Below are 27,888 nucleotides of genomic sequence, written 5' to 3' on the forward strand. Positions count from 1 at the left end.
GAGTTTGTGGAAAACCTATCGGTTCTCCACTTCTGCAACCTTATTTTCGAACCCTTATGGTCAATGCATTATATAAGAAATGTACAATTAATATTCTCTGAATAATTTGGCACGGGCAGGGAGGGTACTTTTCTTTCCTTAGTAGGCATAACCCTTTTATGGAATATGGTGTACTTATTAAGATTATATTTGTTTCATAATTCAATATATCTTTTTTGATAATTTTATATTAGGATAAATTAGTAATTCAATAAATAATTTAGTAATAGGATGTACTCAGTTAATTTTAGGGTTTGTTTAGCAACACTCATAATTTTTCATTGGATATGTTGCTTAGATTTAAATTTGACTATAAGGTCCTTCGAGGATCTTCTCTATAATTTTTATTTATTTTCCACACTAAAAATGCAAATTCAATTTCTTAATTTTGTAATTGGTATAAGGCTACTTGATCCTTACATGACTCAACAGTTGACCAATAAAAAAGATTTGCACAACCTTCATGAGCCATTGGTTAGGAAACAGAACCCAGCTGAAAGGTTTAGAAATTGTTTGTGAATTTGGGAATGTTGTGATGAAATCGCCTAGAGTTAGGGAAGTGGTGCAGAGATGTTGCTTTGGCAATGTTTTCATGAAACCCTGGTGGTGATGCAGAGATGTGCCCATGCTCTCGAGCTATAGCCTTGTTCTCAGCAGACCAATCAGGACGGCTCCAAAGATAGAGTGGAGGTGGCCTCACATTCCACTGCTCCATTTGTTTGTCATTCTGATCAACAGATCCAGGGAGATAGAATGACTGCAAGGAAGACAAGATACCATTAAACTCACATTCTAAAGTTTCGATTCAGACGATTAAGATTCAGCCACTAGGACAAACACATCTCACTTTACCTTTCCTGACAGAAACTGCTCATCCTCCCAAATTAGATTATAATGCGAATTCTTTTCGTTTAACCTGATGAAAGGCCCAAATGTAAGAAACTATATGCAAATTTAAGTCCAGCTCAGAGGCATGCCCATATGATGTATGTCTGAGAGAGAGATGAAACGGAAAGCAGCTACCTTTGAGTTTCTGGTGGAACAATTTGAATAAGAATCCTTGGATTGAACTCGAGAGCCTTGTCGATAAACTTGTTCGCCAAAGCTGCTTTAACTCCAAAAGGAGGGTTCAACCCCATGATCTGCTCAAGAAGCAAAGTTAGGCAGAGTGAAACAATTAACATAAGGCTTCAAGAATGCAAATATCTTGATAAATAACAACAGGCTCCAATTTCCTACCAATCGTGACCCCGTCCGTAACTCCTCTGGTTGAACAGTCATCCAATCTCTCTTCTCAAAATTGAAATCCTTCTGCCAAATGAAAATCCACATAAAAAGATCAGTTTCCCAGTTCTTCTGTTTCATAAGCCTGAAAATTACCAAAATGCACATACACAAAAGCCTACAACCCGACATAGAGTGTGACATATGAAAACAATCATAAGAGACAAAACGAATCACAATTAACTTTTTGAAGCAAAAAATGAGGATAAAGAGAATCAAGAACCAGGAGTAAACTCCAAATGCTGATTGTACAGATTGCATTACACCATAACCATGCTGATGAGGATTACCTTTGGTTGAATGAAGTCGTAGTTTTTGTAAAAGCACTTCTTCCCCGTCTCTTCAAGCTTTTTCTTCATTATGATGCTGAAATCATTAGCACCACAACAGAAGTCCGCAATCTGTTCATTGGGACCGTAAGCAATCAGGTACTCAACATTATTTTGATCAAGTAATCAACACTGAATATGTAATCTTAAAAAAGAAGAAGCAAGCCACTAGCAATCATAATTTCATAACTAACAACATAAGCTCATGATCCAATATTGATATCCCATTTAATATGGAATCACAACAACATCAGTTATCTTTTCTATTCTTTTAATATGTACTTAAGAACACATAATTTATTTTTATTTTAAACTATCTTATGACTTCTGTGGTGAATACATATATTGCACGATCAACTGTGTAAATTCAAACAAAAGTTCATATATATCATGATAGCTTTTTCCAACACCAGATGTTTCTGTTGAAGAAAAAAGAAATTAATGTAATTCTCGGATTTTTTTTTATTTATAAGAAATGAATTTTATTAATTCCAAAACCAGTAAAAAAACTGTGGTCAGAATTTCAGAAACTCAGAAGCCAAATATACTATAACAGTCTGTTGAGTTGGCCTATAGGTGAACAGTGGAATACAGCTTCAGGTACCGAAGCTTCTAAAAAAGGAATACAAACTCAGGCAAATAACCAACCATGTTTTTTATATAGTACTGAATGACTACAATTTGGAACAGCATACTCAATTCAGATCATGAAGTATCAGGAATTGCACAACTCAAAGCAACATCCAAAAGACATTTCATGTTACAAGACATATAGTGCACTCACATACATCAACCAATGCACTAAAATTATACCACAAAAATAAGAATGTACATCCGTACCACATCTCCATTCTTTACGTACCAATGGAGCCTATCAGCAATCTGCACATTCAAAATTATGCTTTTAGACTTCTTCAAGGGTTCATGGAGTTCATATTTCCACGCTCAGTGGCTCAAATTTAATAAAGGGAACATGTGCAGACGAGATAAAAAATGGTAAAACTATCTCAAAGAGGAAGGTATAATTGAATAACTGTATAGTATTTCTACCACTGAGTTTAATTAGCCAACCATTTATGCGTGAATAGAGAGTTTTTTGTGTCATTCAGGTAGGAAGTCACAATAGAACTTTCAAAGATAAGATATTTTTGTACTTTTGTCAATGGTGAGTAGTGAAAGCCAAAGTAATAAGATAAAGAAAAAGTGCTTCATAACTTTGAAATAGCTGAAACTTGAACACAATCAGATTACCTCTTCTAATTTTTCCACCTTTGTAAAATGGCGACCAAAGGAGGTGTAGCGCATTCCATGCAAAAAAGGTGCAAGATAGACTCTCAGTTTGTTCTGCATCAAAGTAAGTCAATAAAATTAATGGGAAGTAAGAGAGCACAACCGTTTCCTAATGAACCATTGGTACAAATATTACATTAGAGTAAAATGGCCTAGCAAACTCAACCAAAAGAAAGAAAAAAAGAGAGGAGATCTACAGCTAACAGTTATTCTCGCTCTGCTGTATGCATTAAGCCATTGGGAAATAGCTGTTATTATAGAGCGAGGCCACGCAGGATGCTACAAAAAGTTCATCATCGCACATTTTATATCTCAAGCAAACATGCAAGGGCACATACTTAATATTTCTCTAACTCTTAGAAATGAAACATGTCACAATCTATGTTGAATGTTTGGAAATTATTTGTGAATGAGTATCTATCAGCATGTACCAAACAACCAAATAGGCTTCCTCTTAAAATTGTGGACTGAAATTAAACCAACGTAGCCTACCCCTAGCAATGTGCATCAAGAATAACAGCATACCCTATACCTGCACCCAAGTAAGATTGTCAATCAGCTTAATACAGCTCAAGTGCTTAAATTTTTTTGGCTCGTTTGGACTTGGCTTGTAAAGGAAACAAGCCAAGCTAAAAGAAAATAACAAGCTTGCTGAAAAAATTAAAACTAGAAGCCAGGCTCGTCCTGGCTCCAATTTCATCACAAGAAAACTTTACTTTAAATTGACATTGCCTCGTTCATTTGCTCTTCAGCTGCTTCCCAATAAAAAATTTAAAACTGAACACTCAATAATTTACCAATATTCCTTCTTCTCTCTATTTAAAATTTTCTATTTGTTAGATGATTTTCTTTATTGTTCACTTATGTATCTGCATTTTCCTAGTCATTAAGTGACTCGAACCACGCGACATCCCACATTGACCGAACCTAAGACGAATTCAAGTTAAGCTTATCTCACATACAAGCGAACCTCATGCCGGAAACCAACATTCAAAGCACAACTTGGAGCATAGTTAATCAAGCTTGGCTAAAGCTCAACCAATTTCAATCAACCCAAGTTTGACCAATGTGATACTTGGTTTAACCTGGCTAGTTTACACCACATTACCCGAGCCACAAACCAAGCATAACCTGACTAGGCATATAGCTGAGATGCATAAGTCTAGTACACAGACCAACAAGCATTAATTTAGGAGACTTATAAATTAATATAAAGAATATGAAGATGTATAATCTTCGCCTAACCACCAAACTTAAGACAAGATGTAGGACAGTGAGACAGGAATAGGAAACCACCTTCCACTTAAAAATCTGGTTAATCATCGCAGGTGCACACACAGCCTCTAAATCTTCAGTACTGCATCCTTCCTCTAGTTTCTGTAACGCCGTTCGAACAGCCTAAATATACACGGACAACGTTACAAAATGCTTGATAAAATAAATCATAAAATACTCATAGTCCAGAACAGTTGAAATCCTCCCAGTTTTTTTTTTTTTTTTTATGGGTCAGAAATCCTCCCAGTTTAGACGTACCTCAATTGAGCCTTCCACCTTTCCAAGTGTAATGTTCCTCTCCACAGCATTTCTGGACGACAATGGATAAGTCGAAGGAACTTTATGCTTTCTTTTAACCTCTTCCAAAGTTATTGAAGACACGGCATCTTTCATTAGAGCCAATAATCTGAATTCCAAGAAATAAATCAGATAACTGTACACAACTTATAATAACACTGAAACCTCAAATCAAGATTGTCTGCAGCCATGGTAAGTCCTTGTAAAGTATCCAAACACATATGTGCGTGTTTGCACGCACATGTATAGAAAGAGAGAGAAAGGTGCTAAAATAAGGGTGTACTATACATATATATTGATGCCCGATGTAATGCTATCAAAAAATGGTGTATAAATATATAAACAGATATAGAATAGAATTGGTAAACAATTAGGAGTGAACAGAGTTACCTTATCTTTGTAGCTACATCTAAAGAAGGTGGTGCGCTGCTCAACTTTTTAGAGGCAAGATTAACTACTGCCGAGTTACGCTCACCATCAGGTTTACCCCGCTTCCCTGACTTCACTTGCTCAGACCCCTTCACCCCAAATAGCATATCACCGAATGAGGACTTCCTTTCCTCAGCCACGGAAGTCTTAATTTCCTTTTTCAATGAACTATTTACTTTCACCCTTCTTGATATATCCAACCCAAAAGGTACTTTTTCAGTAGTTCTGCTGGCGCCCACTTTTACAGCACAAGGTGACTTCAGCTTCTGTTTAGAAATTGTATGAGCAGTTTTACCCCTATAGAATTCTTCAGATGGAAGGTTTCTCTTCTTTGTAACAGATTTCTCTCTATCTAAAACGGACTCCGCTGCCCGCTTTTTCTTTTTCTCTTCAAGACCAGTCTTCTTTTTGTTAATATCAGGGAATTTTGAGTGGTCCCTTATTGGAGTTTTAATTCTTTTAACTATCTCATGTTTCCTAATAGGAAGGAAACGAAAAAGCATTCAAAAAACTAAAGCAGACAAAGTGATGAACAAAAGTAGTTCACAAAAATTAATACTTACAGGCAATATATTAGTACACGGTTAGGTAATAGACCATCCCAACCTCTTGTTATTACATCTTCACCCTCTATTTCTTCATCTTCTTTGTTTTCCACTTCCTCTTCTTCCTCTTCTTCCTCTTCTTCTTCTTCCTCTTCCTCTGTTTTCTCTTTTCAATTACAATCTCACTGGTACAAGCAATTCAAGCATTAACCATCTCGACACAAATAAAGGACCAATCCAGGGTCTCATAACAGCAAATTAAAAGGAAAACAGAAAAAGAAATATTACAAATAAGAGTACCTTCGTAAGCATTTCCTGTGGTAGGATTTTGGGCAACGCCTACACACAGCAAACCGCAACTCGGGATCTTTCTTATTCTCTCCTTGTTTACAAACGCAGCATTTATGAATTGGACACGTAAAAGATTCCCCCATAGAAATTTTTTTCTCAAGCTCTTCAGCAGTGACTCTGTTGTCTTGATAAATGAGTTGTGCAATACAGTGTGGATGGTAAAATTGACCACAAGTTGGAGAAACACAGCGGAAGACCTAACAGAAATTAATAAAAATCCTAAGGTAACCCAAACTTAAGAATATGAGTACTACTCTGTTTGATGACAATATACGAAAAGGCAGAAAAGAACATGCTGAAGATTTCGGACTGATGTATACACATAAAATAAATAAAAAAAGCTGACTATCATCCAGATAAAAAAGACAACAGAAACACAAAACCCTTTACCAAAAAATAAAATAAAAATCTTTAGTAAAACCAAATTTGATCAGTGGCTTCTAGGAAGGGGAGCGGCTATTTGCAGGTTTGAACTCCCAATTTCCTTGACTCAACAGGCTTTGGTCGAATACAAGAACTCAAAAATATTATGGAGGTGCATTGTCATGATCATTCTCTGGGAATCATAGAGAAATGCCAACATTTTGCAAGAAACTGAATTTGATTTGGGATAGCTTCTATTTCGGTTTCCAGTTCCAAAGAGTTTAAAGGGGTACCCCACTTTCTTTATTTATGGTAATTGGTCTCTATATGATCCCAAAAGGTTGGCTGTTAATATCATGTACGGCCATTCTTCCAGTTGATTTTAAGGACAATTCATGCTTCTATATGCTAGACCTTTCCTATTACTCAAAATCTGTTTTTTATTCAAAGAAAAAGTAATTAATTAACCAGAGAAATACATGTGTGTGTAGACTAAAGTTATTCTAGCTAGACTGAGGAAAACGAAAGTAAAAAAAGAATAAAATACATAATATAAGAAATGGAAAAGAATGCTAACCAGAAATAATGCTCAAAGGATGAATTGGGCACTACAAGCATACTTAAGAAAAGATGTAGACCGAACACTAGAAAATGATCCCAAGCAGCTCATTTCTGAATAACCCATCATGTTACCACACATACAAGGAAAACAAAATTGCAGCATACTTCCCCAAAATAAAAAGAACAAACAAAAGAACAAAAGTGTACTGCAGTGTTGCTTCATTAAGATCGGAACAAAATAGAATAACTATACAATTCTAGTTTTAAAATTATAACAATCCTTCATATTAGAGTACAACTTGCAAAACCTAATCAAGTGAACAAGTCAACAGCTAGGTATAAAACACTTCATACCTCAGCAACTGAAGATTTATCAGAGGATCCTAGCTTCCCGCAAGCAAAGCACTGATGCTGTTTATATTCACAGTTCTTGCAGAAGAAAATTGGCATCGCCTACGAAGTTCAAAACATAAAATAAAAACTATCATAACACCAACAACAAAGACAACCAAAAAGAAAGAAACAGGATTTACAACAAAAGTGGATAAGAAGAGCATACATCTACTTCATCCTGGGTAAAGCCAAGAGATTCACACCTAGTATCCTTACCATGCCTTTTAGTTGCATGAAAGGACCTTAGGCATCTCCCTTCGCAGCTGTATTAGAGAAAAAAAAAATACATACATTTAAGCCATAAATTCTATGAAATGAAGTTCTTCAAAGAATGCCGAGACAACACAAAAGCATACCACAAAAGCTCGCCACCATTATCACAAAAAGAACAAACAGAATCAAACAGGTCATCATCATCATTGGACTCGTCTTCAACTTCAATCCCATAATCGTCAATGTGATCAACTATAAATCCGGGCTTTTCGATGGCTTGAATGTCCTGAAAATCCAATGAGTTCACTGGCTCAAACACTATAACAACCCCATATTTAAATAATACCAACCATATTTCAATTACAGAATAAGCAGCTTGCACATAGAGCTCAATGTGCTCACATAAAGGTTCACAAATCTATAATATCTATGCCCAATGCCAACAAAGTTTAGGAAAAAATCAAAAAATTGCAGTGGACTATGCAGTGAGCAATCACATGAATGCATAGGAGCATTTGAAAATCAAAAATCAGGTACAGAAGCCAACAAAGTTGAAAACAAAAACAAAAACAAAAAAGAAAAAAAATTCTCTGAATTCTCTGGAAAGTAGGTAGTGATGATAAGAAGTACAAAAAATGGCTAATCATGTCAACGGGGTCTAGCCCAATGAAAAATGCCTTGACTTGCAGACTAGAAGCATCTTGATGTTTTTGCGTGTGAGAAAGCTCCAACTTTGTAATTTAGACTATTCATTGTAGTCCAAAATAATAGTAAGAGGTTAATTACATGTTAAAGAAAGTCGCAATGACAAGAAAAGAAGCTAGACAAAACCTTGGACTTTGCTTCGTCTCTTGATGGATGAAACTCAAGCAAACTATTCATTCCTAATTCGCCTCGTCGCTTCGTCTTCTTCTCCATTATTTTCTTTTTCAATTTGCTGCGAAATTTGAACTTCTTTATATGTTCCCACAGTGAGGAATTAGGAATGAAATCCTCCTAGCCCAACGCCATTTCGTTTACGTTTAATAATGGGACCGACGCACGTAATTTGCATGCTTGAACTATATGACACATGGTTCAATTATAAGTATTTTCATTGAGAGCGCTTGATCCGGCACAATCAAGCCGCCCTATGTGGGCAGGCTTGAGCCGAGACATGAAAAACCGAGCTAGTTCGACTTGGCAAATATATCCATGCCCGAAATTTCGTACCGAATTAAACCGAAACGAAAATTTAATATACCGACTCAAACCAATATTGTGCAAAACATCGTTTAAGATAGATTTTAGTCTACTGAAAGTGTAGTTTTAGTTTAGTTAGCGGGTTAGTCTATCTCGTGACCAAACGGATCCATGCCCATGCCTACAACAAGAGAAAGACTTCCATGTCATGGGCATATCACTATTTTACCATTCCCAATCAATAAAATTATGACACAAATAATAATACTTTCACGCGAAATAACATTATTGGTCGGGAATAGCAAAACAAACTATCCCCGTTACAACTAAGTTTTTTCCCAACAACTACAACTGATTATGGATTTTAATAAGGGTACTGATTTTCTCACTCCCATTTTATCCACTCACACTTCATTTTTTTAAAATTGTATGTTCTCACTCCTCTTTTGTTCACTTACACTCCATTTTATCTTATAGTAAAAAGTATTAAAAAAACAAAAAGTAGTGTATGTGGATAAAAAGAAAGTGGGAAAATTACCACCCTCTTTGATAATTGGTATAAGGCTGCTTGGATCCTTACATGAATCAACAGTTGACCGAGATGAGGGAAATTTCTAAATATACGTATATAGTGAGAGATGTTCAAACGGCAATGGATGAGACAAAGGCTTTGTACAGCCTTCATGAGATTCTTGACCCGGCCGTTGGCTTGTTTTGTCATTTTCATCATCAGTCCATTAAGAAAGACCATGTACTCATTTCTCTTTACACCAACGGGTCCCTCAAAATCATTAACATCTTCCAAGCTTACAAAAAAGGGATGGCGCCTCCCTAACGTGATCCTTGTAATTACTCATCCAGCCAACCTGCTGAATTATGGACTGAGTAGTTCTGGTGAGGGCCAGGGGCAAAACCCAAAGGATTGCCAAGGTAGCCAGGTTTACGCTCTCCGGGACCATAACTGTTAACTAAAGCAGTTGGCATTGAGCAGTTAATATTACATTGAGGTGCATACGGCACCATAGATAATGGCTTCATTCCAGAAAATGACTCAGCTGCCAGACCTTGATGGCCACAAGTAGAAGACCGCAAACCAATCCGGTCATAAACAGAATCCTGACCCACTAAATTACATCGTGCAAGATCAGGAACTTGTTGCCTACACGTGCAAACCTGTGAGCAAGATCCTGTGTCAACAGGAATGTTGAGCTTGGTTCCACCACTAGACATTCCAAACTGCATATTACCAGTCTCACTCAACTCAGAATGCTGATTAGCAATGCCACGACGCTTGTTCACTGATGAAATCTCAACAATTCCTCTTCTGTGCCTTTCTTTGCCACCATGCTGCAGCTTTCCTAATGTCGCATTGCCTCGCTTATTCCCATGGCCGAGACTCTTCTGACATTCTCCTTCACCATTGCTCTTAGAGGAGCTCCATTTATGTTCGCCCACTGGAGTCTTCTTTTCCTCAGAGGTGAAAGTCTTCAGTTCTTTTTTAGATGCAGTATTTATTGTCACCTTTCTCAAACTGTCAAACCCAGAAAATACTTTATCCCCATTTCTACCACCCACTTCCTCAGCAGATGGCTTCTGCTTCTGCTCAGATCTTTCAGTAGGAATTGTTACCCTATATAATTCATCCAAGGAAACCATTTTCTTAGACACAACTTTCTCTCTCCCTACGAGGGACTCTGATGTCAAAATTTTCTTATTTTCTTCTGTAACATTCTTCTTCACTTCAACATCAGGGAATTTTAAGTGGTCCCTTATAATAGTTCTGCCCTCTTCATTCATTTCATGTTTTCTGGTCAGAAGAAAAGGCAAAAACTATTAAGAAAAACTGCAGCCAACAAGTAAAAGCTGCTCATCAAAGAAAATAATACTTACGTGCAATATATAAGAATGCGTTTAGGTAATAGACCTTCCCATGCTCTTGGTATTAATAGCCGTTCTCCATCACTTCCTCCTCCCTTTGCAAAAGCAATCTTTCTGATACAAGCAATACAAGCATCAGCCATCTAGACACTACAGATAAAGGACCATGGAACCATGAGCCATAACCGCATATCAAAAACCAAAAAACAAAAGAACAAACCATTAAGAGTACCTTGGCAAGCATTTCCTGTGGTACGATTTAGGACAACGCATGCACACAGCAAACTGCAAATCCCTCTCCTTCTTATTCTCTCCTTGTTTACAAACGCAGCACTTGTGAATCGGACATGTAAAAGAGATCCCCATAGCGATCTTTTTCTCAAGTTCTTCGGCAGAAACTCCATTATCTCGATGAAGCAATTTTGCAACACATCGTGGATGGTAAAATCGACCACAGATCGCAGAAAAACATGGAACAACCTAAAAGAAATTGAGTAGAATGCTTTAATGCAAACTAACCATAAAATAGTGCCACCGATGATACTGATTGCAATGATATGGAAATTCAGAAAAGAGTACACCTAAACCCTAGAGGAAAGTTGACTACTTTTGCCAAATAAAAGTTAAAACAAAATTCAATCAGAGACATTCAAGTTTACTGAAACTCAGTTCTACTGATTCATCTATTGAAATCAGAATGAGTTACATCATAACTACATGCATTGGAAATGGAAAGGTCTTCATTTCTTCTAAAAATTTCTGTCATATTTTATGACTTTTCTTAACTTTTTGAGTCATCCTTCACAGCAAGAATTAGAAGATGCGCAGAGGAAATATTCTTTTGTTTTAGTTTAAAACCGGGTCCCAAAATCTGTTGCTGAGGGGTTTGCACCAAAAAGGAAGACCTAATACTTTAAAGAGCAAACCCCCACATCACACCTAAGTCTATTTGTCAATGCCTCCAGTTTACTCCTGAGAATTGATCCCTGCAAACATAACTTGTTTATTATCCTGAGATTGATCCTTGAAACTTAACTTTTGGCTGTGTGAACTTTCAGTTCTGACAGTGATAAACTATCTGCGGCTAACATTAAACAAAAGAACTTCTCATCCCATCCTAAAAAATAGTATCATCCACAGACATTGAGTGCATCACCTTCATTCCTTCACAGCTCACCACCACACCATTTACCCTTTAGGCCTCTCCACCAACCTAACTAATGCGTCAACCACCAGAGTAAGCAGGAAGGCTGATAATGGGTCTCCTTGCCCCAGAGCCCTAGGCCTTAGATGACCCAAATTTTACCCAGGGCCTCCCATTAAATATCACTGAGAAATCAACAGATCTTAAACAACCTCATATACACTTCCTCCACCTCACACCAAAACCTTTCGCCTCTAGCACAAAATCTATAAAAAAATAATAAATCAATTACCCTTTTATTGAAAGAAAAAGACATGATAAAACAAACTTAAACCAATTTCAACTGGGAATAATTCCCAGACGATGACATGGGAACAGAACCACAATCCCAACTGGAAACAATTCCCAGAAGATTAAATGGTGACACAAGGACAACGAAGTAAGGATGTAGGTAATATCAAAGCCAACACGAGAAGTATATTCAAAGAGAGTATAAGGGAAGTGTAATCGAAAAGGGAACAGCATGAGGAGAAGACTATGAGGTACTAGACCTAACAAAACACAATGATTCCTATTAACAAAATCTCCAGTTATCTACTTGGCACTTGCTCATTTCTTAATAACTCATCATACTAAATAATCAATTTTGCCCCCTCAAATAAAAAACCAAACAAGAAAAAACAAATTGCACTTCAACATACTACTTTCAAACGGAGAAAGAGAAGATTAACTAGTTCCGATTTACAAAAATCTTTCACTAGTGTACTACTTGCTAAAACTAATCAAGTGGCAGTTCATACAGCTATATATAAAAATAAACCCAGAATCAACATACCATGATTCCAACATTTAACAATTGTTCAGTTTCTTAGAGCAAAGTCATACCTCTGCACCTGAAGATTTATCAGAGGGACCTAGCTTCCCACAAGCAAAGCACTGGTGCTGTTTATATTTACAGTTCTTGCAAAAGTAATTTTGCGTCGCCTACCAAGTTCAAAACAATATATACTATTCATGATCACGATATCAACGAAAAGAAATATATAGAATTTACAAAGTAAATATTTGACAGGAGCATACATCTACTTCATCCTTGGTAAAGCCAAGAGATTTGCAATCAGAACCCACAGCAGACTCTACAGTTGGGTGAAAAGACCTTAGGCACCTCCCTTCACAACTGCATTAGAGCAAAATTGTTATTCACACCATAAATTATACAAAATTAATTTCTTTAGAGAATATATCCATCATAATCATAAGAATCAGTTAACACCATAGCATACCACAAGAGATCACCACCATCATCGCAGAAAGCACAGACAGAGCTAAACAGGCTATCAATGTCACTGGACTCATTTTCTGCACCATCATTCATATCATGTTCTATATGATTATCCACAAATCTGAGATCATTTGTACCTTGAATGTCCTGAAAATCAAAAGAATAAACTTGTTCAAAACATTATAATTTGAACACAAAAGAAAAAAAAAACAGAAATAATAAAACTCGGAGACAAAAGTCTACCGAAGGAAGGGAAAGAGATAAGCTGGAGAATATGACCTCATCAGATAGTTGCCTCTTTGCGGGCTTCTCTCCAAGAAAATTCACCAAAAACTGTTAAATCACAATTTGTCATTGCGGTTAACTGTGCACGCAGAGAAATATAGCATATATATTTCATGCACAAGGCATAAGTTATGAAATTGGCTTTAAAAGATCATGTACAATTTGATATAATAGCCAATGGATCAGAGACAGGAAATAATAACCGACTGAAAATAAAACAAAGATAAGAACCAAGTGAAAGAAAAAACAGAGTAAAGAAAAGTTTTTAAGTTTCAACAAAGTTCACATAATGGAAAACTCAATTCATATGCTGGTAAGGTTCAGATGTTCAATCAAAGAATAAGCAGGCACTGAGCTACTTAGAGCTCGATATGTTAACATAAAGGGTTGGAAATGAATGTTTTTCAAATAAAAAGTAAAACTTAAACATGTGGGAATAGAATGAAATAGTTATTTGCCTAATCCTCCAATTATAAATATTTAACTAGAAGCCTTAATCTGGTAAGTACCAACCATGAGGACGTCAAGAACACACAACCTTCTCAACAGAAAAAACAATGATAGCTACCAATCACTGGGATATAACTGTTCTGCTCGAACAATTTGATATGATTGAGCCTTAATGAGAAGTTTCCGGCAGCGTATCTCAGGCCACAATCCCTGTGCACTCAAGAGGAATGGGAAAACTTGCAGCGGAACTATGAACTTGAATATCAAAATGAATGCATAAGATCATTTTAAGAAACAAAAAACAGGCACAGCCTCATTTTGGTGGTCCACTCTGTTTCCATCTAAATGGAAGGTGGTGTCTAAATAAACTAGGAATTTATTATTTCATTCCAGACATGCTGTTTTAGGAGTAGAGAATTATGACCAAATTCATTTTCAATCAATAGATGTAAATTAGATACTCTGGATAATAAAGTTAATGATGTATCCTGAATTATATGGAAAATAAATAATGATATGAAAAGCTTAAACATGACTGAAATACATGTTACAATTCCAATGACAATGGAAGAAGCTACACAAACCTTGGACCTTGCTAAGGCATCATCCCGTTCAACAGAATCACGTATCAACAGAATGTGATCCAGCAGATCATTATGAGAATGCCTGACGTCATACAAGCTGAACATTGAGTGAAAATTGTCAAACTCTGTTCTAAGAAAACTAGCAAAATAGAAGTATCTGATGTTTAAAGTTTTGCAAGTTACCTGAAAACTTTAGACAAGTGAGTACACAACGATTTGTAGGATGTTTCAGGATTTCTCTTCACATAATGAAGGAACTGAACCATTATCAAGATTGACCGGACCGTGTCCTCAAAGCTCTTCCTCGGCTTCAGAAGCCTAAGCCAATTATTTTCCTTGGAGAGTACAAAAATCTCGGGCTTTCCCTTGGAAAGGTCAAACTTCCAAGCTATAACATGCTTATATATCTTCTGAATCCCATCATCAACAGTTCCATGCAGAAAAATCTTAACTTTCTTGCCACCCTGCCTCTCACCTTCACTCCATTGAATGGGCAGAACATGAAATGATATGGGTTCGTCTCTGTCATCCATAAAATGGTAATTTGACACAGTAGATGGCAGAGCTTCGGCTTCGCCATCTGAGGATGCCATGCCCTTCTTCAACTCACACTGCTAATACACCCAATCATAAAGTTCAAGGAAACATTTGGGTAAAATTAGTATGAGCAGTCCATGAAAAATCACTAACAAAAATTTGAAAACAAAACAGAAAAAGCTGGTTTATAAAATATTTTCCCAAAAAGAAAATTACTAATGAGAGCACAATGACAACATGACAATGTGTAATCCCTCGTTTGGCTTTCGAGAAAAGAAAAAAAAAGAAGAAGAAGAAAAGGGAACTAGCAGATTTGTACCTTCCACTCTCAATCGTGCCTCAATGGTGAAAAAAGCTGTATTCCTTCGTTTTCTCAGAACCCAACAACAACAAAACACATGTTTTTGCAAACTCGAGACTAAAATGGGAAGGATTTCCGAAGAAAAATAAATCAAAATGTAAAAGACGAGAGAAAAGGCAAATAAAGGTATGAAGCAATGTTTTGTGAGATGACGAATCGTTTTGCGAGCGAGGAAAATGAAATAGGCAAGGGAACGGAAGAGACGCAGTCCCAGTCAGACTCTGGGTCTCCAGTTTCGGGTTATGTCCTTTTTGCTTCCTTTGCACTTGCTCTGAAATTCCTGTTCATAAGTTGCGGGCGCGTTCAGGACGCATTTATTCTCCATTGCGCATTTTGTGACGTGCTCTGTGGGTACAGAATGCTTTCTAGAAGAGTGAATAGTGGGGACCACGCAATATTGTCCACTACCTCTTAAATTCGGCGTTCGGGCTACATACAAGCTATTTGATGAGAATATACGGGGATTTTTAGGTCTAATACTACTTGAATTTTTGCCCAATTCGCATTTGGTTTTTTAATTTTCAAAATCATTAGGTGGTTCTTAAACTTCACTTTTGTTAGCAAGGATCGTCCTACTCTCTCTTCTGTCAATTTTTTTGTTAAATTTAAGAATAAATATGTCTTTTTATGTTGGTTTATTTCCCCCCTTCTGAAACCAGCCCTAAATTGCAAATCATTTCTTCTTCATAAGGTATTTTTCTCATTTGGAATGAGTAAATAAATCCCTATTTTTAGTATCAATTAATTTGCCAAATAAATGAGCTCAATTAATTGACCTATGAGATATTCTTCTTGTCCACGTGGCGCATTGTGATTGGAAGCTGGATTATTTGCTCCCACATCTATAATATCGCGGAAATTTTGAGGTCATGTGAGGCGCCATTTACACCAGATTCGATAAATTCAAAGTTTAAAAATGGTGATTAATGATCATTTGGTCTAGTGGCACATAGTCTCTATTTTGTTGGAGGAAGTTTTGAGACCATACAACAATTGCTACATCAAAAAAATGAAGGGGGAAAACCAAAAACAAACAAAAAACCTCAAAAGTGGTGCTTGTAAAATTAACCCTTAAATTTTGTACCTACTCGTTTAGGTAATTTAAAAGGTTAAAATGGTAATTATATAACTTTAAATAATGGAAATAAAGTTACTCATTTGATTAGCACAATGTTCTATTTCGTACTTTGGAGTGTTCGATTGAAAATACAAGTCGAGTATTCAATCAGTTAGTAGCCTGACCATAATTTATCCCTCGGCATAAGCTCTTAAGACTGGACATAATTTATCCTTCAATATAAGCTTTTTATTGATACGTAAGAGCTGAACCCCAAAACCAAGTTCGCCATCATCCCTCCAAATTAGGACAAGAAAAGGGCCCTTTTGGTGTAAAGTTACTTCCTTTGGTTCCCTTTCTTAATTAATACAATTTCCTTTTCTTTTCAGCTCTTGGAAAAAAGAGAGAGTTCTTTTCTTTTCTTTCGCACCACTACTACCACACCCATTACCAAACATTTGTCAATTATTTCATCTTTGACTGATATAATTACTGTCAAAAAGGAACGTCTCTCAATATCTACAAAGTCGAAATACTTACAAAGTTGTCTCTTTTCTTCTCAACCTGTGATTCTAAATCTGTTTACGACCAACCATATTTTTATGGAGCTTCGAGTATATATACGCTTTTGCTTGAACCTACTGAACAGCTATGCACCCTTTCTCTTCCGCCCTGATCCCGTCTCCCAAAGGAGTGCTGGCAGTGCTGACAGTGCTGCCCTCATTCTCAAACTGGGAAGTGACTGTAGTGTCAGAGGCAGTGTCATCAATACTTAAGTTTGATATTTCACCACCAAGGGAAGAGGAGCATTCATCCTCTCCATTGATAGATGTTGCCGGTGACGCATCAACAGGGGACAGTGATATTTCTGTGTCATCAACTGCTTGTTGCAAGCTCCAAAACATAATGCTGGCTGTTAGGGTCAGAAGCATCTTCTGGTTCACCTGCCATAACATAACAAATCGACTTATTGAAATTGTTTCAACAAAAATAAAAAGACTTATTGAAATTGTGAAGGTCATGAAGTTATATGAACCCCATACTGCTTACTGCTCCTTTGGCAACAAAAAAAAAAAAAAAAAAAAAAAATTACTGCTTACTGCTCCAAAATTGTGCACAATTTTCAGTGTGTTTGTAAATTTCAAGTGTGGACGTGTGTTTCTGTATTTTAGTAAATAAATAAATTCGAATGTAGGCAATCCCCGGATAAAAAGATGATCACAATCTTCAAGAAAGCCAAAATGCAAGTAATTTCATTATATATTTCCCGCCCAACAGTGTGACAATATCATTCTCATAAATCATGTAGGCCACCAAAGTCATGATATCAAAATGTCACTACTTAAGTCTCTAAGCATTAAATGAGATGAATGAACATGAATTTAAAATGTCACTAGTTAGTCTCTATGCATGAAATGAGATCGATGACCTTAAACCAAAAATAAATAAATAAATTGCAGTTGGAATTACTCTTTACCTCCATGATGTCCTCAGGCAACAAGAAAATGGAGCAACCAAGCTTTCGTGCAACACTGACTATGTACGTAGCATTCAACTTCTTTTCTTCAGCTATCATTGCAACAAGAAAAGAAACCCACTTCTCTCATCAGTACTCTACTCAAAATTAATTCGGTCAAAGTCCTTTTCCTGCTCAATTGTAAATGAAAACATTGCAAAAAGAATCTTACCACTTTCACCCTTAGTAACAAGGTTCCAGTTGACAACCCTAGGCTCTACAGCACTGAGAAGCTCAAGGAAGAAAATCCCATTTGATAGGCTCTTATCCTGGAGAGAAATCCCAGGTTTCAGAATACCACATATAATCATGTTTAGGATTATGATTGCATCTATAATGTGAGATGAAAACAGGTTTAGTCTGTTTGAACCTTAAAACTCTCCATTCGAGAAGTCCTGCCAGTGCTTTTGACTTTGTTGTTAGCCCAATTTAAAATATCAGCATCTGTCATCTCCTTTCCTTGAGAGCGAGATCTTAGATTCCTCAAAAGTTGAAGAATATTAAACCTCATCAACTGCCATAGGAAAGCTGAAAAAAAAAATCAAACAAACTTTAGCATTTAACAACAAATTCTCAGGAATCACAGATGAAAAGTAATCCATCTTAGGAACAGAGAGAAAAACATTTTTAATTTAACTGGGAGTAGCAAAAAACTAGACAGCATCTTATTCTTGAGAAGAGAGAAAAGAAGTTTAAGGTTACGTCAGACTAAAAAATAAGTTACCCTCTGAAAGCAAATTTATGTACTCAATCAATAACTACATCATGCATATACCTTTCAGAACTCAAAATTAAACTGATTTAGTCAGTCAAATCAATAGAAGATAATTAAAGCCAGTAATGAAAAAAAGAGTGAACATGCAAACAATTAGATTTAGTACATAATAAGTTGCTGCAGTAGATCAATTAAGCTCAAAACCTAAGGGACTAGGAAGGTGTGCACGCAAATATTCATAAACACTGTGAAAATTAATTACCAAGTATGAGCTTCTTATTTCCCTGCACAATATCATTTCCAGCTACATTCACCAGCGAAAATTTCAATTGCTTCCCAATCTTTACAACTTGATTGCAATTCTCTACTTTTCTAAACGGCATCTTAATTGGAGGTTTTGATGCTTGCTTCCAGTTAACTGATCCTGGAGAAACCTTATCAAGCACTTCTAAGAGTATCCATCTGCATACGAGAATTATGAAAATCAAGAAAATCAAACCCATAAATAAGAAGCTTGTGAATGCCAAAATCATAGAATTAAAAGTACTACGTATGTTAGGAAAAAGTGATAAATTTATTTCTGTCAAATAAACTTGATGCAATTTGGCAAATGACTTGTTACACGGGGTTTGACTTATAAGTTCATAAACGACAACTTTTTAAAATATGGATGATTTTTTGGTACATTAAAAACTCTTGCTTAAATTAGGAACACTCACCCATTTCTCACATCCTCAAATACATTATTAACATAAGTAGCAATGCCTAGACTGTTGATCCACAGACGGAAGCATCTCTCTTCTCTTGATGTTTGCACATCATCTGTCATCATCTCGGCAAAAGAAATCTTCTTGCTATCTGTAGTGAGGCCATTCCTGTACATGGTATACTCTTAATTACCAAATAGTTAAACAAACTTATATAATTTGGTTACAAATCAAGACATCAACCACATCCACACATAGAGACAGAGAGAGACAGAGAATCATGCTCGCTTGTGAGAGAGTTTGGCCTGACCAACCGTATTTACTGACAAATGACAATCTAACTGCGTAATAGACTGTCTAGCATGTAGTATATATAATACTTTTCTAAAGAAAATAAAGACAAAAAACATTAGGCTACTATAAGGAAATGATTTCATCACATTCTTTTGACAACATATCATCTGCAGGATCAGATGGTAAGCTCATTCTCGAATTTTTTGTCAAACAAAAAACAAATAAAACACAAAGTTATCTTCTTACTAAAAAAAAAGTAGTCATAGTTCACGTCCCACCTTTCATGGAATATTTGTGCCACAAATGCCAGATTTAAGTTTGAAGAACCCTCAAGAATGTCTTTTGGGGATAAGTATCTTTTGCAGTTCATTCTCTCAGCATGGTCAAGAACCAATTTTGCCCTTTCATTGGGTTTGGCATCCAAAGTGGCAGGATTGCAGTGTTCCGGAGCAAGAACATTAAGTAAGTAAGCATAAGCTTCTCCATCCTGTGCGTCCATTACAAATTATGACATAAATAATCAGTGGGTTATAGGTCAATTTAATTCATGAGAAACCAATAATAATCCAGTGGCTTAAGAGAACTGCAACTTCTGATTAAATGAAGAAGATAAGCGAGGAAAGTATAATATTTAAGGATATCGCTTGCGAATATTTAAACCCGAAACAGTCTCGTTAAACCAACTATAGTCTTTTACACTATAAAACCTAATTACTATTCATTTATAGATATCTCAGTATGATTCATTTATAGATACCGCTACTCCCTGGCAAGTCATAATGACACTGCTATTGTGCTACATGCTCCTAGATATACAATACTATAGGAATGGCAAAATACCTTCACATCAGAGGAAAAGTTTGAAACAGGTTTCTTATAGCCTGCTTTTTGGAGATGGAAATTCATCCATTTCAATAAGACCTTCTCGGGGGGTAAACTCAAAAGCTCTTCAACATCCTGTGAGAAAAGAAGTCTTTAACAAGCAATTTTTTACTAAAAGTTTTTGGAATATGAGAACACAGAAAAAATTTCTAAATTACAATACATTGCTATCCTCCACCAATTCCACAAGTTGAGGCGTCTTCTTAAGGTTGAGATCTGCCAACAGTTGGATCTGAACTTGGCACATTAATTTCATGCAAGGAAAAAGGGGAAAGAGAGAAATACATCATATGCTATTGCAAGTAAACTTTATCTGAGGTTATGATAGAGTGAATAATTAAACTTTAGCTGCCTACCTTTATAATTTGGGAAATCAACCCCAATACCAGATGAGGCTGCAAATAAATAACCAAAACATGAATTTCCCAGTACCAAAATGTATACTAAACTGACTTATTTCTCAATTGAAAAAACGTACTCTTCCTTCAATAAGGTCCTGTGTGCCTATGTTAACCACTGTGCAGCCAATGGCCTTGGCAGAGTTAAGGCAAAGAGTATGGTTTTCATTCCTCTCCCATGGGTTGAGGACCCGTTTGGTGTTAATTGCTCGTTCATCTATTGTCCCAGGCACAGCAACATTTATAAGCTTACTGCATTTGATCCATTAGATGAATCAACAAAACAATAAAATAACAGCTTTAACTGACAAAACTGGATAGAAAATAATCAACCAAACCCTGCTTAAATACCATAGGAGAACTCCATCTTTTGCAAGGTTGAATAGATCATTTGTAGCTGGGTCTAATGGGAGATACTGCTTTAGGAACGGATCATCCCCAAGATAACTGTTTATGTGAGCCACATAAGATGCTCTCTCTGATTCACTGATTGTGTGAAGGAGGGTGGTTGTGGTGGCCTTCAGGAACGATGAAGAGTTTTTCGAACCACCCAATTTAGCTGTAGTTTGACCTTGCAAATTCAAGTATGCCTGTGCATTTTATTCATCAAACTAAAATGTTACCTCCTATAAATGCCCACTTAAATGCAACATCCCATACTCCTAACTCCAGAACAATGAAAATAAAATTCTTAAAAATAGTGCTTCTGATGTGAGACTTCTTTCAATTAAGAAGGGTGGGCTGGGACACCCTTTGTAGCAATTAAATTGTCTCTTTATAAATAAAAAATAAATAAAAAGAAGACCCCTTTAGGCAGCCCTTCCCCTGCACCCAGAAAGGCTGTTTCTGCAATTTGGACCCACAATGACCAGCTTGCTTGGGGTAAGCCATTCCATTATGCCAGTGCCCTTCGTCGTGGTACTTTGTAAGACACTATGATTAATTCATCAATTAACTTGAGAGTGAGAGTGAGAGTGTGCGTGTGCCACAGAGAGAGAGAGAGAGAGAGAGAGAGAGAGAGAGAGAGAGAGAGGGAGAAAGAGAAGAAGAAGAAGAAGAAAACTAACACACAATATGGCTTACCTTAAGGAAGGATTCAAAATCAATCTCATCACTGAAATTAGAACCCAGCCCACTTAAGGTACCCCTAATGTCCTCCTCGGAATACATATCTCTAAAAGCCTTTAATTTCACCATTAAAGGTGGTAGATCTCCAGCCATAACTTTACCATTGTGATTCTTCACTGAATTAAACTGAAAACCACAAGAGTTAACAATTAACTCAAAACCACAGATTAGAGCAAACCTATCACATAACATTGTTAAATATTATATGATAAAAAGTTAAGATAAACCTTCCAAACTTCAAAGAAAAACTGGCTAAGGAACACATATACATACTTTGGAGATCAGACTGCGTAGCTCAACCTGCGTGAACTGGCTTTGGAGCCATTGATCGGAAATGATAACACCCCCGTAACTTGACATCTCCACCAATTGCCGAGTGGAGATGAAAAGGAATTACCCAATTGTTCAAGTCCCCTTAGATTCCACAGCTGGACAAAAACCCACCATGAATTTATTAAGCAACCATTCAGGAGTCAACAACCAATTCCAAAATCAGAAACACATCAAAACATATACATAGACATAGAGCAACAAACATAAACCAACCAAGCAGCCTAGTGGTTGTTAGTGCTCCTATAATTCACCAACCCCTCCTACTCTGTCCCCTATATATCATGAAGGAAGAAGATGCTAAATTAAAGCATAAATTTATTTGAAAATCAAGGGGAATAACAAGATCATCACTGATATCTTAACAACAATATGGGATATAATTGGACCAAATTATAGCAAAAGAAACTTCAATGGTTCCTGGATATGCAAACTTATGGAAATTCACAAAAAAGAGCGAAAGAAAGCAAGATTCAAGTTGTAATGGATGAGTTTCATCCTTCAAAGATTGGCACTTTGAGATATAATTCAATAGAAAACTGGAAACAAATCAGAGATAGATGATATGCATATGAAGCACCAAATATAAATGCAACAGTATAAAACACAACATGTGAAATATCAAGGAGTATGTTGTGTGTGTTTATACTCAGTTATGGTAATCGTGAAGAAGAAGAAAATACAGACAAGTAAGGATTTATGAATCAAACCCAACTAAGAAAACGCAGAAGTGAACAAAACCCAGAAGTTTACAGCAGTAAATATCAAAGAACAATACATCTTGCGTGTGCTTTCATACTTCAAACAACTTTATCATGAATAAAGTTCACAAATGAATCAAAACCCAATAAAGAAAGCGTGAAATCTAAGGCAACCAAGAAGTGCATACCTCTAGAAAATCAAGAACATGCACTGAAATTAATGCCAAAATGAATCAGTTCCCTCTTCAAAGTTCCAGTGTCCAAGGACCATAACACATAATGCAGAAAGAAAGAGAGAGAGAGAGAGAGAGAGAGAGAGAGAGAGAGAGAGAGAGATGGGTTTTAGAGAGAGAAACGGGATCGATTTTTCTTCGTGGGAGAGCAAAGTGAGAAAGAAACGGTGTCTGGTAGAGTACCCGCTAAGACCACACGAAGACAGCCGTGAGCTTACTGTCTCTGAAAGACCCAAATCACAGCGGTTTGTGTACGCGCGCATATATGTTGTGGTTTGGTGGACTCGCTCTTTCTGTTGTACAACGCATTGTCTACGTGTGCACCGGTTTGGTCTCTTCTAAAACCAATTTTGTTTCGTCTTGGACAATTGGGCTCTCTCTCTCTCTCTCTCTCTCTCTCTCTGTTTTCTATGTTTATCTTTTGATTTTTTTTTCCTTTTTTGTGGTTTCAATATTTTGATGTTTTGTTTCCTCTTAATAATTTTTGATGACATAGTTGATACATGTGTCCTTGTGATACAAAAACATGTCATTTTTGAAGATCAAGTTGTGTTGTTAGAAGACAAATTTTACAATCACTTTAGGAACGAGATCCTAGGCATGTTCTTGGGTTGATAAGGATTCTTAAAAATATTATTTTGGTATTGATATTTTGTTGTATTCAACATGATATCTCATGTGTTGTTGAGAATTAAGTCTTTTAAATAATTGAAGGCTAAATTATATAGTTTGAGACATAAGTGCAATACACTAACCAGCCTTTCATATATTATCTCCACTTAGTAAGAGTAATGAGTTCGATACTTATTTCTATGTGTTGTTTGAGATGATGGAAATGAAAGATTTAATTTGTATGTTTGATAATGCTAAGAAAGTAATTAAAAAGTATTATTTTATTTTATTTTTTATACTTAATTTGTGAATGAATTGAAAATAAAATATGCAAACAAACAAAGTAAAATGAGTTTGAAAAAGGTAATTAATGTTCGGATATAAATAAAAAAAAAATTTAGGATGATAAAATGGGGCAGCAGGAAGAGTTAATTAAGAAGGTAGAAAAGGCAGCTGGCTTTGGTTACTATTACTTAACCTGTCATGATCTTTGCTTAATTTTTATCCTTGACTCGGCATTTCTTGAGGTTGGGGACAAAGAATAAATCGGTATCGGTAGAGGGTGGTCCAAAGTTACATCAAAAGTAGGTCTACATGGTATTTTAGTATAATCGAATATATTATTTGATTAATTAAATGAGGGCCCACCATTTTTGCATGTCAACTTTCTACCAAAGATTTGGTCTGGCCCTCCTTGAGTAAGTTGTAATCCAATGAGAAAAAAAAAAATTATATATATATATATATATATATATTAATATATAAAATTTGGACCAGAAAAAAAGTGATCCAAAGTTTTCTTTCTTGCTATAGGAACTCCATTGTAGACTGTTCGATTTGGAAAACCCTCCAATCAATTCAATGAGGCTGAGTTGGGTAATTTTGTAATATCTTTTGTGAGATGGTGTTTTGATTTGGTTAGAGGAGAGAGTTCATATTGGCCGGTCAATCTCTTGATTTCAAAGAAAAGAAAATCAATGAGTCTAGTTTTTTTTTTAAGGAAAAATTATTGAACAGAAGATCCGTCATACATCATTTTGCTCATCACTTTAACCTAAAATGTACTATTATTATCCTTTTCAACACTTAACACGCGTCAATGGGCATAATCATTGTTATACGTATCAAGTGTTGAAAAGAATAATGAATGTATATATTGAATTAAAGTGATGAGCAAAATATTACCCGAATCAAAATTAACTCTGAAATTAATATCAATTGGAAGATTATAAAATATCAGCCAGGTCAGTAATCAAATAATGATTTATTTTTATTTTTCTTACCAGATTTGAAAGTAAAATTGCTATGAGTGTGGCTTAAATTTAGAACCTTCTAAAAAGAATATTATAAATTATTCGTTTTGTTTTTATTTTGTCTGAATACTACATTAAATATCTTCACCAAAAACAAAACTACATTAAATATTGGAGAAAAACAAAACAAAACAAAACAACTTTGGAATTGGAGCAAGATTGATTACACGTTCATCCCCTCAATTAAGTAATCAGCTACCACCCAACCGACCACTGCATCATTCCCATATTCTACCATGTGCAGCCACGACATCCCACTACGTTGTGCATTTATTTTCCTAATTGAAATGACAATAACATGAATGTATACTAGTTTCTTCACACGCGTTTTCGCGATTATGAGAGACTTTTTAAAAAAAAATTAAATTTGTTCTAGAATTAAAAAGATAATGGGTAGTTGTGCTCCATAAAAATAGAATTCTGAATTTTCTTTTAATTTTAATTTCTTTAAATATATTTAAAAAATGTTAATTTACCATATTATCCTCATTTAATTAATAATTTCAATTCTTAATGTTTGTATTAACCAAGGGTATTTTCTGATATTCTGAATGTTTTACCATTCTCTGCCTTTTGCTTTATATATATATATATATATATTAGCCTCTCCGCAAGCGCTTTCACGCTTGCAAGAGGTTTTTTTTAAAAAAATTTAAATTTATTTTAGAATTTAAAAAAAATGGGTAGTTGTGTTCTATAAAAATAGGATCAATTATCTAATTTTAATTTTAATTTTAATTTTTGTAATATGAAAAGTGTGGATTTACTATATTATCATTATTTAATTAATAATTTCAATTATTAATGTTTGCATTAACTAAGAGTATTTTCTGATATTTTGAATGTTTCACCATTCTCTACCTTTTACTTTATATCTAAGAAGATATATAAGAAGAATATATATTTTTGCATTGATTGTATTCTAACTCCAAGTTCGTCAAATTTGGCAATTTAATATCTCAACTTTATAATGTTGCAATGCCAAACTTGATATTGTGAAATTGGTACAATGTTGAACTTCTACTTCACAATCCGCCAATTTGGCTATTAAATGATGATGCGGCAAATGGTATGAATGTCAAATATATGCCATGTGGATAAAAAGAAATAAAAAATAAGTTTTAATTTATGTAGTGCCTCTTGAGACTAGGGTCATATCCTTCATGTCAATTCGATAATAGACATCAAAATTTTAGTGGTCAATAATTTCAAAGTTTGACCATTTAACTAATCAATGATGACTCATGACTCCCCAAAACAAAACGAGCCATTGAAGATGACACATGTTAGCCTATGAGGAAATTATACGTGATTGGCTAAATCCTATGAATTAAGGGTTAAATCCCTAGATCAAGAAGTTTGATTTATTTTAAGAGCTAAATTAAATCAAATCAAACTAATATGTCCTAATTTAAATAAAATTAGAGCTCAACCCCACAAATTTAGGAATTTAAATTGGGAATTCCAAACAAATACCTAATTCTTTGCTTAAAAATATTAGGCTCTCATTATAAACAAATGGGCTTAAGAAAAATAGAAAAATTCAAACATTTTGCAAACCAGAAAAACTTTCAAACCAAAGCAAACACCAAACATTAAAATACTATCATGTTTTTCATTAATCTCATGAAGAATCACCAAACACAAATATGTGTCAATTCCTCCAATTCAAAAAGCCGAATATTACTCACCATATTGTCCCAATTTTTACTAAATTAAGCATGGATGACCCTTGACCAAAAAAGCCCAAAAAGCTACTTGTTGATGCGAAAAAGTGGTTTGACACGTGGTTCGCCCAACTTAGTGATATTGTGTCTTCGGAAGGGAGTTAGTCTTCAGAAGATCAAGTTCCTGCAAAAAGGGAACGTTCGGTAAGACCTTGGGGTACCGGTGCAGTACCGGCCGAAGGCTCTCCAATGCTTAAATAAGTACTAATTTAGTAAAGATTAGACTACAGATCAAGCGGTAGCGTACCGTTGGTTTTCTCTGTCCCCCTTCTTTGGGAATAGGGGTCTCCTTATATAGGCCTTGGGAGGTGTGCTTATTTTGGAATTTCCGATGTGGGACTGTAGGAGCGGATGACACGTGTCCAAGGGCAAAAGCATCAAGATGTATATCCTTCGGTAGGGTTCCTGCCGAAGGGCCTGTGATGCCAAGTTGTCGTTTTTCTCCACGTGTCAGGTGGTCATTGGTCGTTAATATACGGTATAAACAGTAGTCCCCCAAGTTCTCTTCCGAAGGTTCTTCGGAAGGGAATTTGGTTTCATCATGAGGGTTCATAGATGCCCTGCCGTTCGGCAAGTTTGTTTGTGGAAGGTTCCCCTGAGATCTGAAGGGTCGCCGATGCTGAGAGAGGTGAAGGCAGGGACGCTTCGTTTCCCGCGCCTGGCGCGTGGAGACGCTTCGCCTTCTGCACCCGGCGTGAAAAGACGCTTCGTCTTCTGTACCAGGCGTGCAGCTGACATCACCATCCACCGGGCGACACATGGCCAGCGAAGCGACGTCTGACGGCTGTAATTATGAGCCGTTTGGTTTCCCGAGGCGTACCGTTGCAGCCATCTCCCTATAAATAGAGGTTGCTCCAGGCGCAAAACTCACTTTGCATTTGAGAACTGAAGCGATAGCTCTGCGTAGGCGATTTTCGAAGAGTGTTAACGGCAAACAAGGCGATTTTCGCGCGAGTTTCCGGCAATCAAGGCGACTTTCACGCGAATTATCAGTAATCAGGGCGATTTCCGAAGCGTTTGAACGGCAACCAAGGCTACCATACTACACGAGGTAAAATACCGTTCGGTACCCTCAATTTTCTTTTAATTCTCGTATTTCGTGCATGCCTTCGTAGTATAGGCCCGGCCGATCGTCTTAGGAGCTTTCGTCCGGTAGTCTAGCGGACTATAGGTAGCGGCTTAGACATCGGTAGGGAAGTTCAT

At 36.1% G+C, this 27,888-nt stretch overlaps 2 protein-coding genes across 3 annotated transcripts; both read right to left on the bottom strand.

Annotated features, from left to right (window-relative positions):
• Positions 1-406: 406 nt before the first annotated feature.
• LOC117623834 (protein ENHANCED DOWNY MILDEW 2-like) lies at positions 407-15,336 on the bottom strand. The gene is made up of 19 exons (XM_034354834.1): positions 15,031-15,336; positions 14,358-14,785; positions 14,175-14,271; positions 13,135-13,188; positions 7,513-7,655; positions 7,323-7,419; positions 7,118-7,216; positions 5,793-6,036; positions 5,507-5,648; positions 4,905-5,420; positions 4,476-4,623; positions 4,239-4,340; positions 2,904-2,996; positions 2,493-2,534; positions 1,614-1,724; positions 1,279-1,350; positions 1,063-1,181; positions 892-955; positions 407-796 (listed from the first exon to the last, which is right to left on the bottom strand). The coding sequence occupies exons 2-19, from the start codon at positions 14,765-14,767 to the stop codon at positions 542-544; spliced, it is 2,808 nt and encodes a 935-aa protein (XP_034210725.1). The 5' UTR covers positions 14,768-14,785; positions 15,031-15,336; the 3' UTR covers positions 407-541.
• A 1,240-nt stretch (positions 15,337-16,576) lies between these two features.
• LOC117624835 (fimbrin-1-like) lies at positions 16,577-23,271 on the bottom strand. 2 transcript variants are annotated; one of them, XM_034356308.1, is made up of 15 exons: positions 22,989-23,271; positions 22,043-22,197; positions 21,725-21,895; positions 20,993-21,231; positions 20,722-20,893; positions 20,600-20,638; positions 20,407-20,475; positions 20,202-20,318; positions 19,640-19,848; positions 19,080-19,235; positions 18,623-18,822; positions 18,016-18,173; positions 17,818-17,914; positions 17,607-17,698; positions 16,577-17,073 (listed from the first exon to the last, which is right to left on the bottom strand). In XM_034356308.1, the coding sequence occupies exons 2-15, from the start codon at positions 22,127-22,129 to the stop codon at positions 16,768-16,770; spliced, it is 2,112 nt and encodes a 703-aa protein (XP_034212199.1). In that variant the 5' UTR covers positions 22,130-22,197; positions 22,989-23,271; the 3' UTR covers positions 16,577-16,767. The 2 variants fall into 2 exon arrangements, with proteins under 2 accessions (XP_034212199.1, XP_034212200.1); XM_034356309.1 differs by lacking the exon at positions 22,989-23,271 and adding an exon at positions 22,316-22,742.
• Positions 23,272-27,888: the final 4,617 nt, after the last annotated feature.

This window comes from Prunus dulcis, chromosome 4 (assembly GCF_902201215.1).
Source record: "Prunus dulcis chromosome 4, ALMONDv2, whole genome shotgun sequence".
In the NCBI taxonomy this organism is placed as follows: Eukaryota; Viridiplantae; Streptophyta; class Magnoliopsida; order Rosales; family Rosaceae; genus Prunus; species Prunus dulcis.

Coding starts and splice junctions, on each gene's coding strand:
- LOC117624835 (XM_034356308.1), bottom strand. CDS start 22,129: ATGTCAAGTTACGGGGGTGTTATCATTTCCGATCAATGGCTCCAAAGC. Junction 21,896..22,042: donor TACGCAGTCTGATCTCCAAA/GTATGTATATGT, acceptor TGTGGTTTTCAG/TTTAATTCAGTGAAGAATCA. Junction 20,319..20,406: donor AATTGGTGGAGGATAGCAAT/GTATTGTAATTT, acceptor CTTTTCTCACAG/GATGTTGAAGAGCTTTTGAG.
- LOC117623834 (XM_034354834.1), bottom strand. CDS start 14,767: ATGGCATCCTCAGATGGCGAAGCCGAAGCTCTGCCATCTACTGTGTCA. Junction 7,656..13,134: donor AGAGGCAACTATCTGATGAG/GTCATATTCTCC, acceptor TTGGATTTTCAG/GACATTCAAGCCATCGAAAA. Junction 5,421..5,506: donor CGTGTACTAATATATTGCCT/GTAAGTATTAAT, acceptor CCTTCCTATTAG/GAAACATGAGATAGTTAAAA.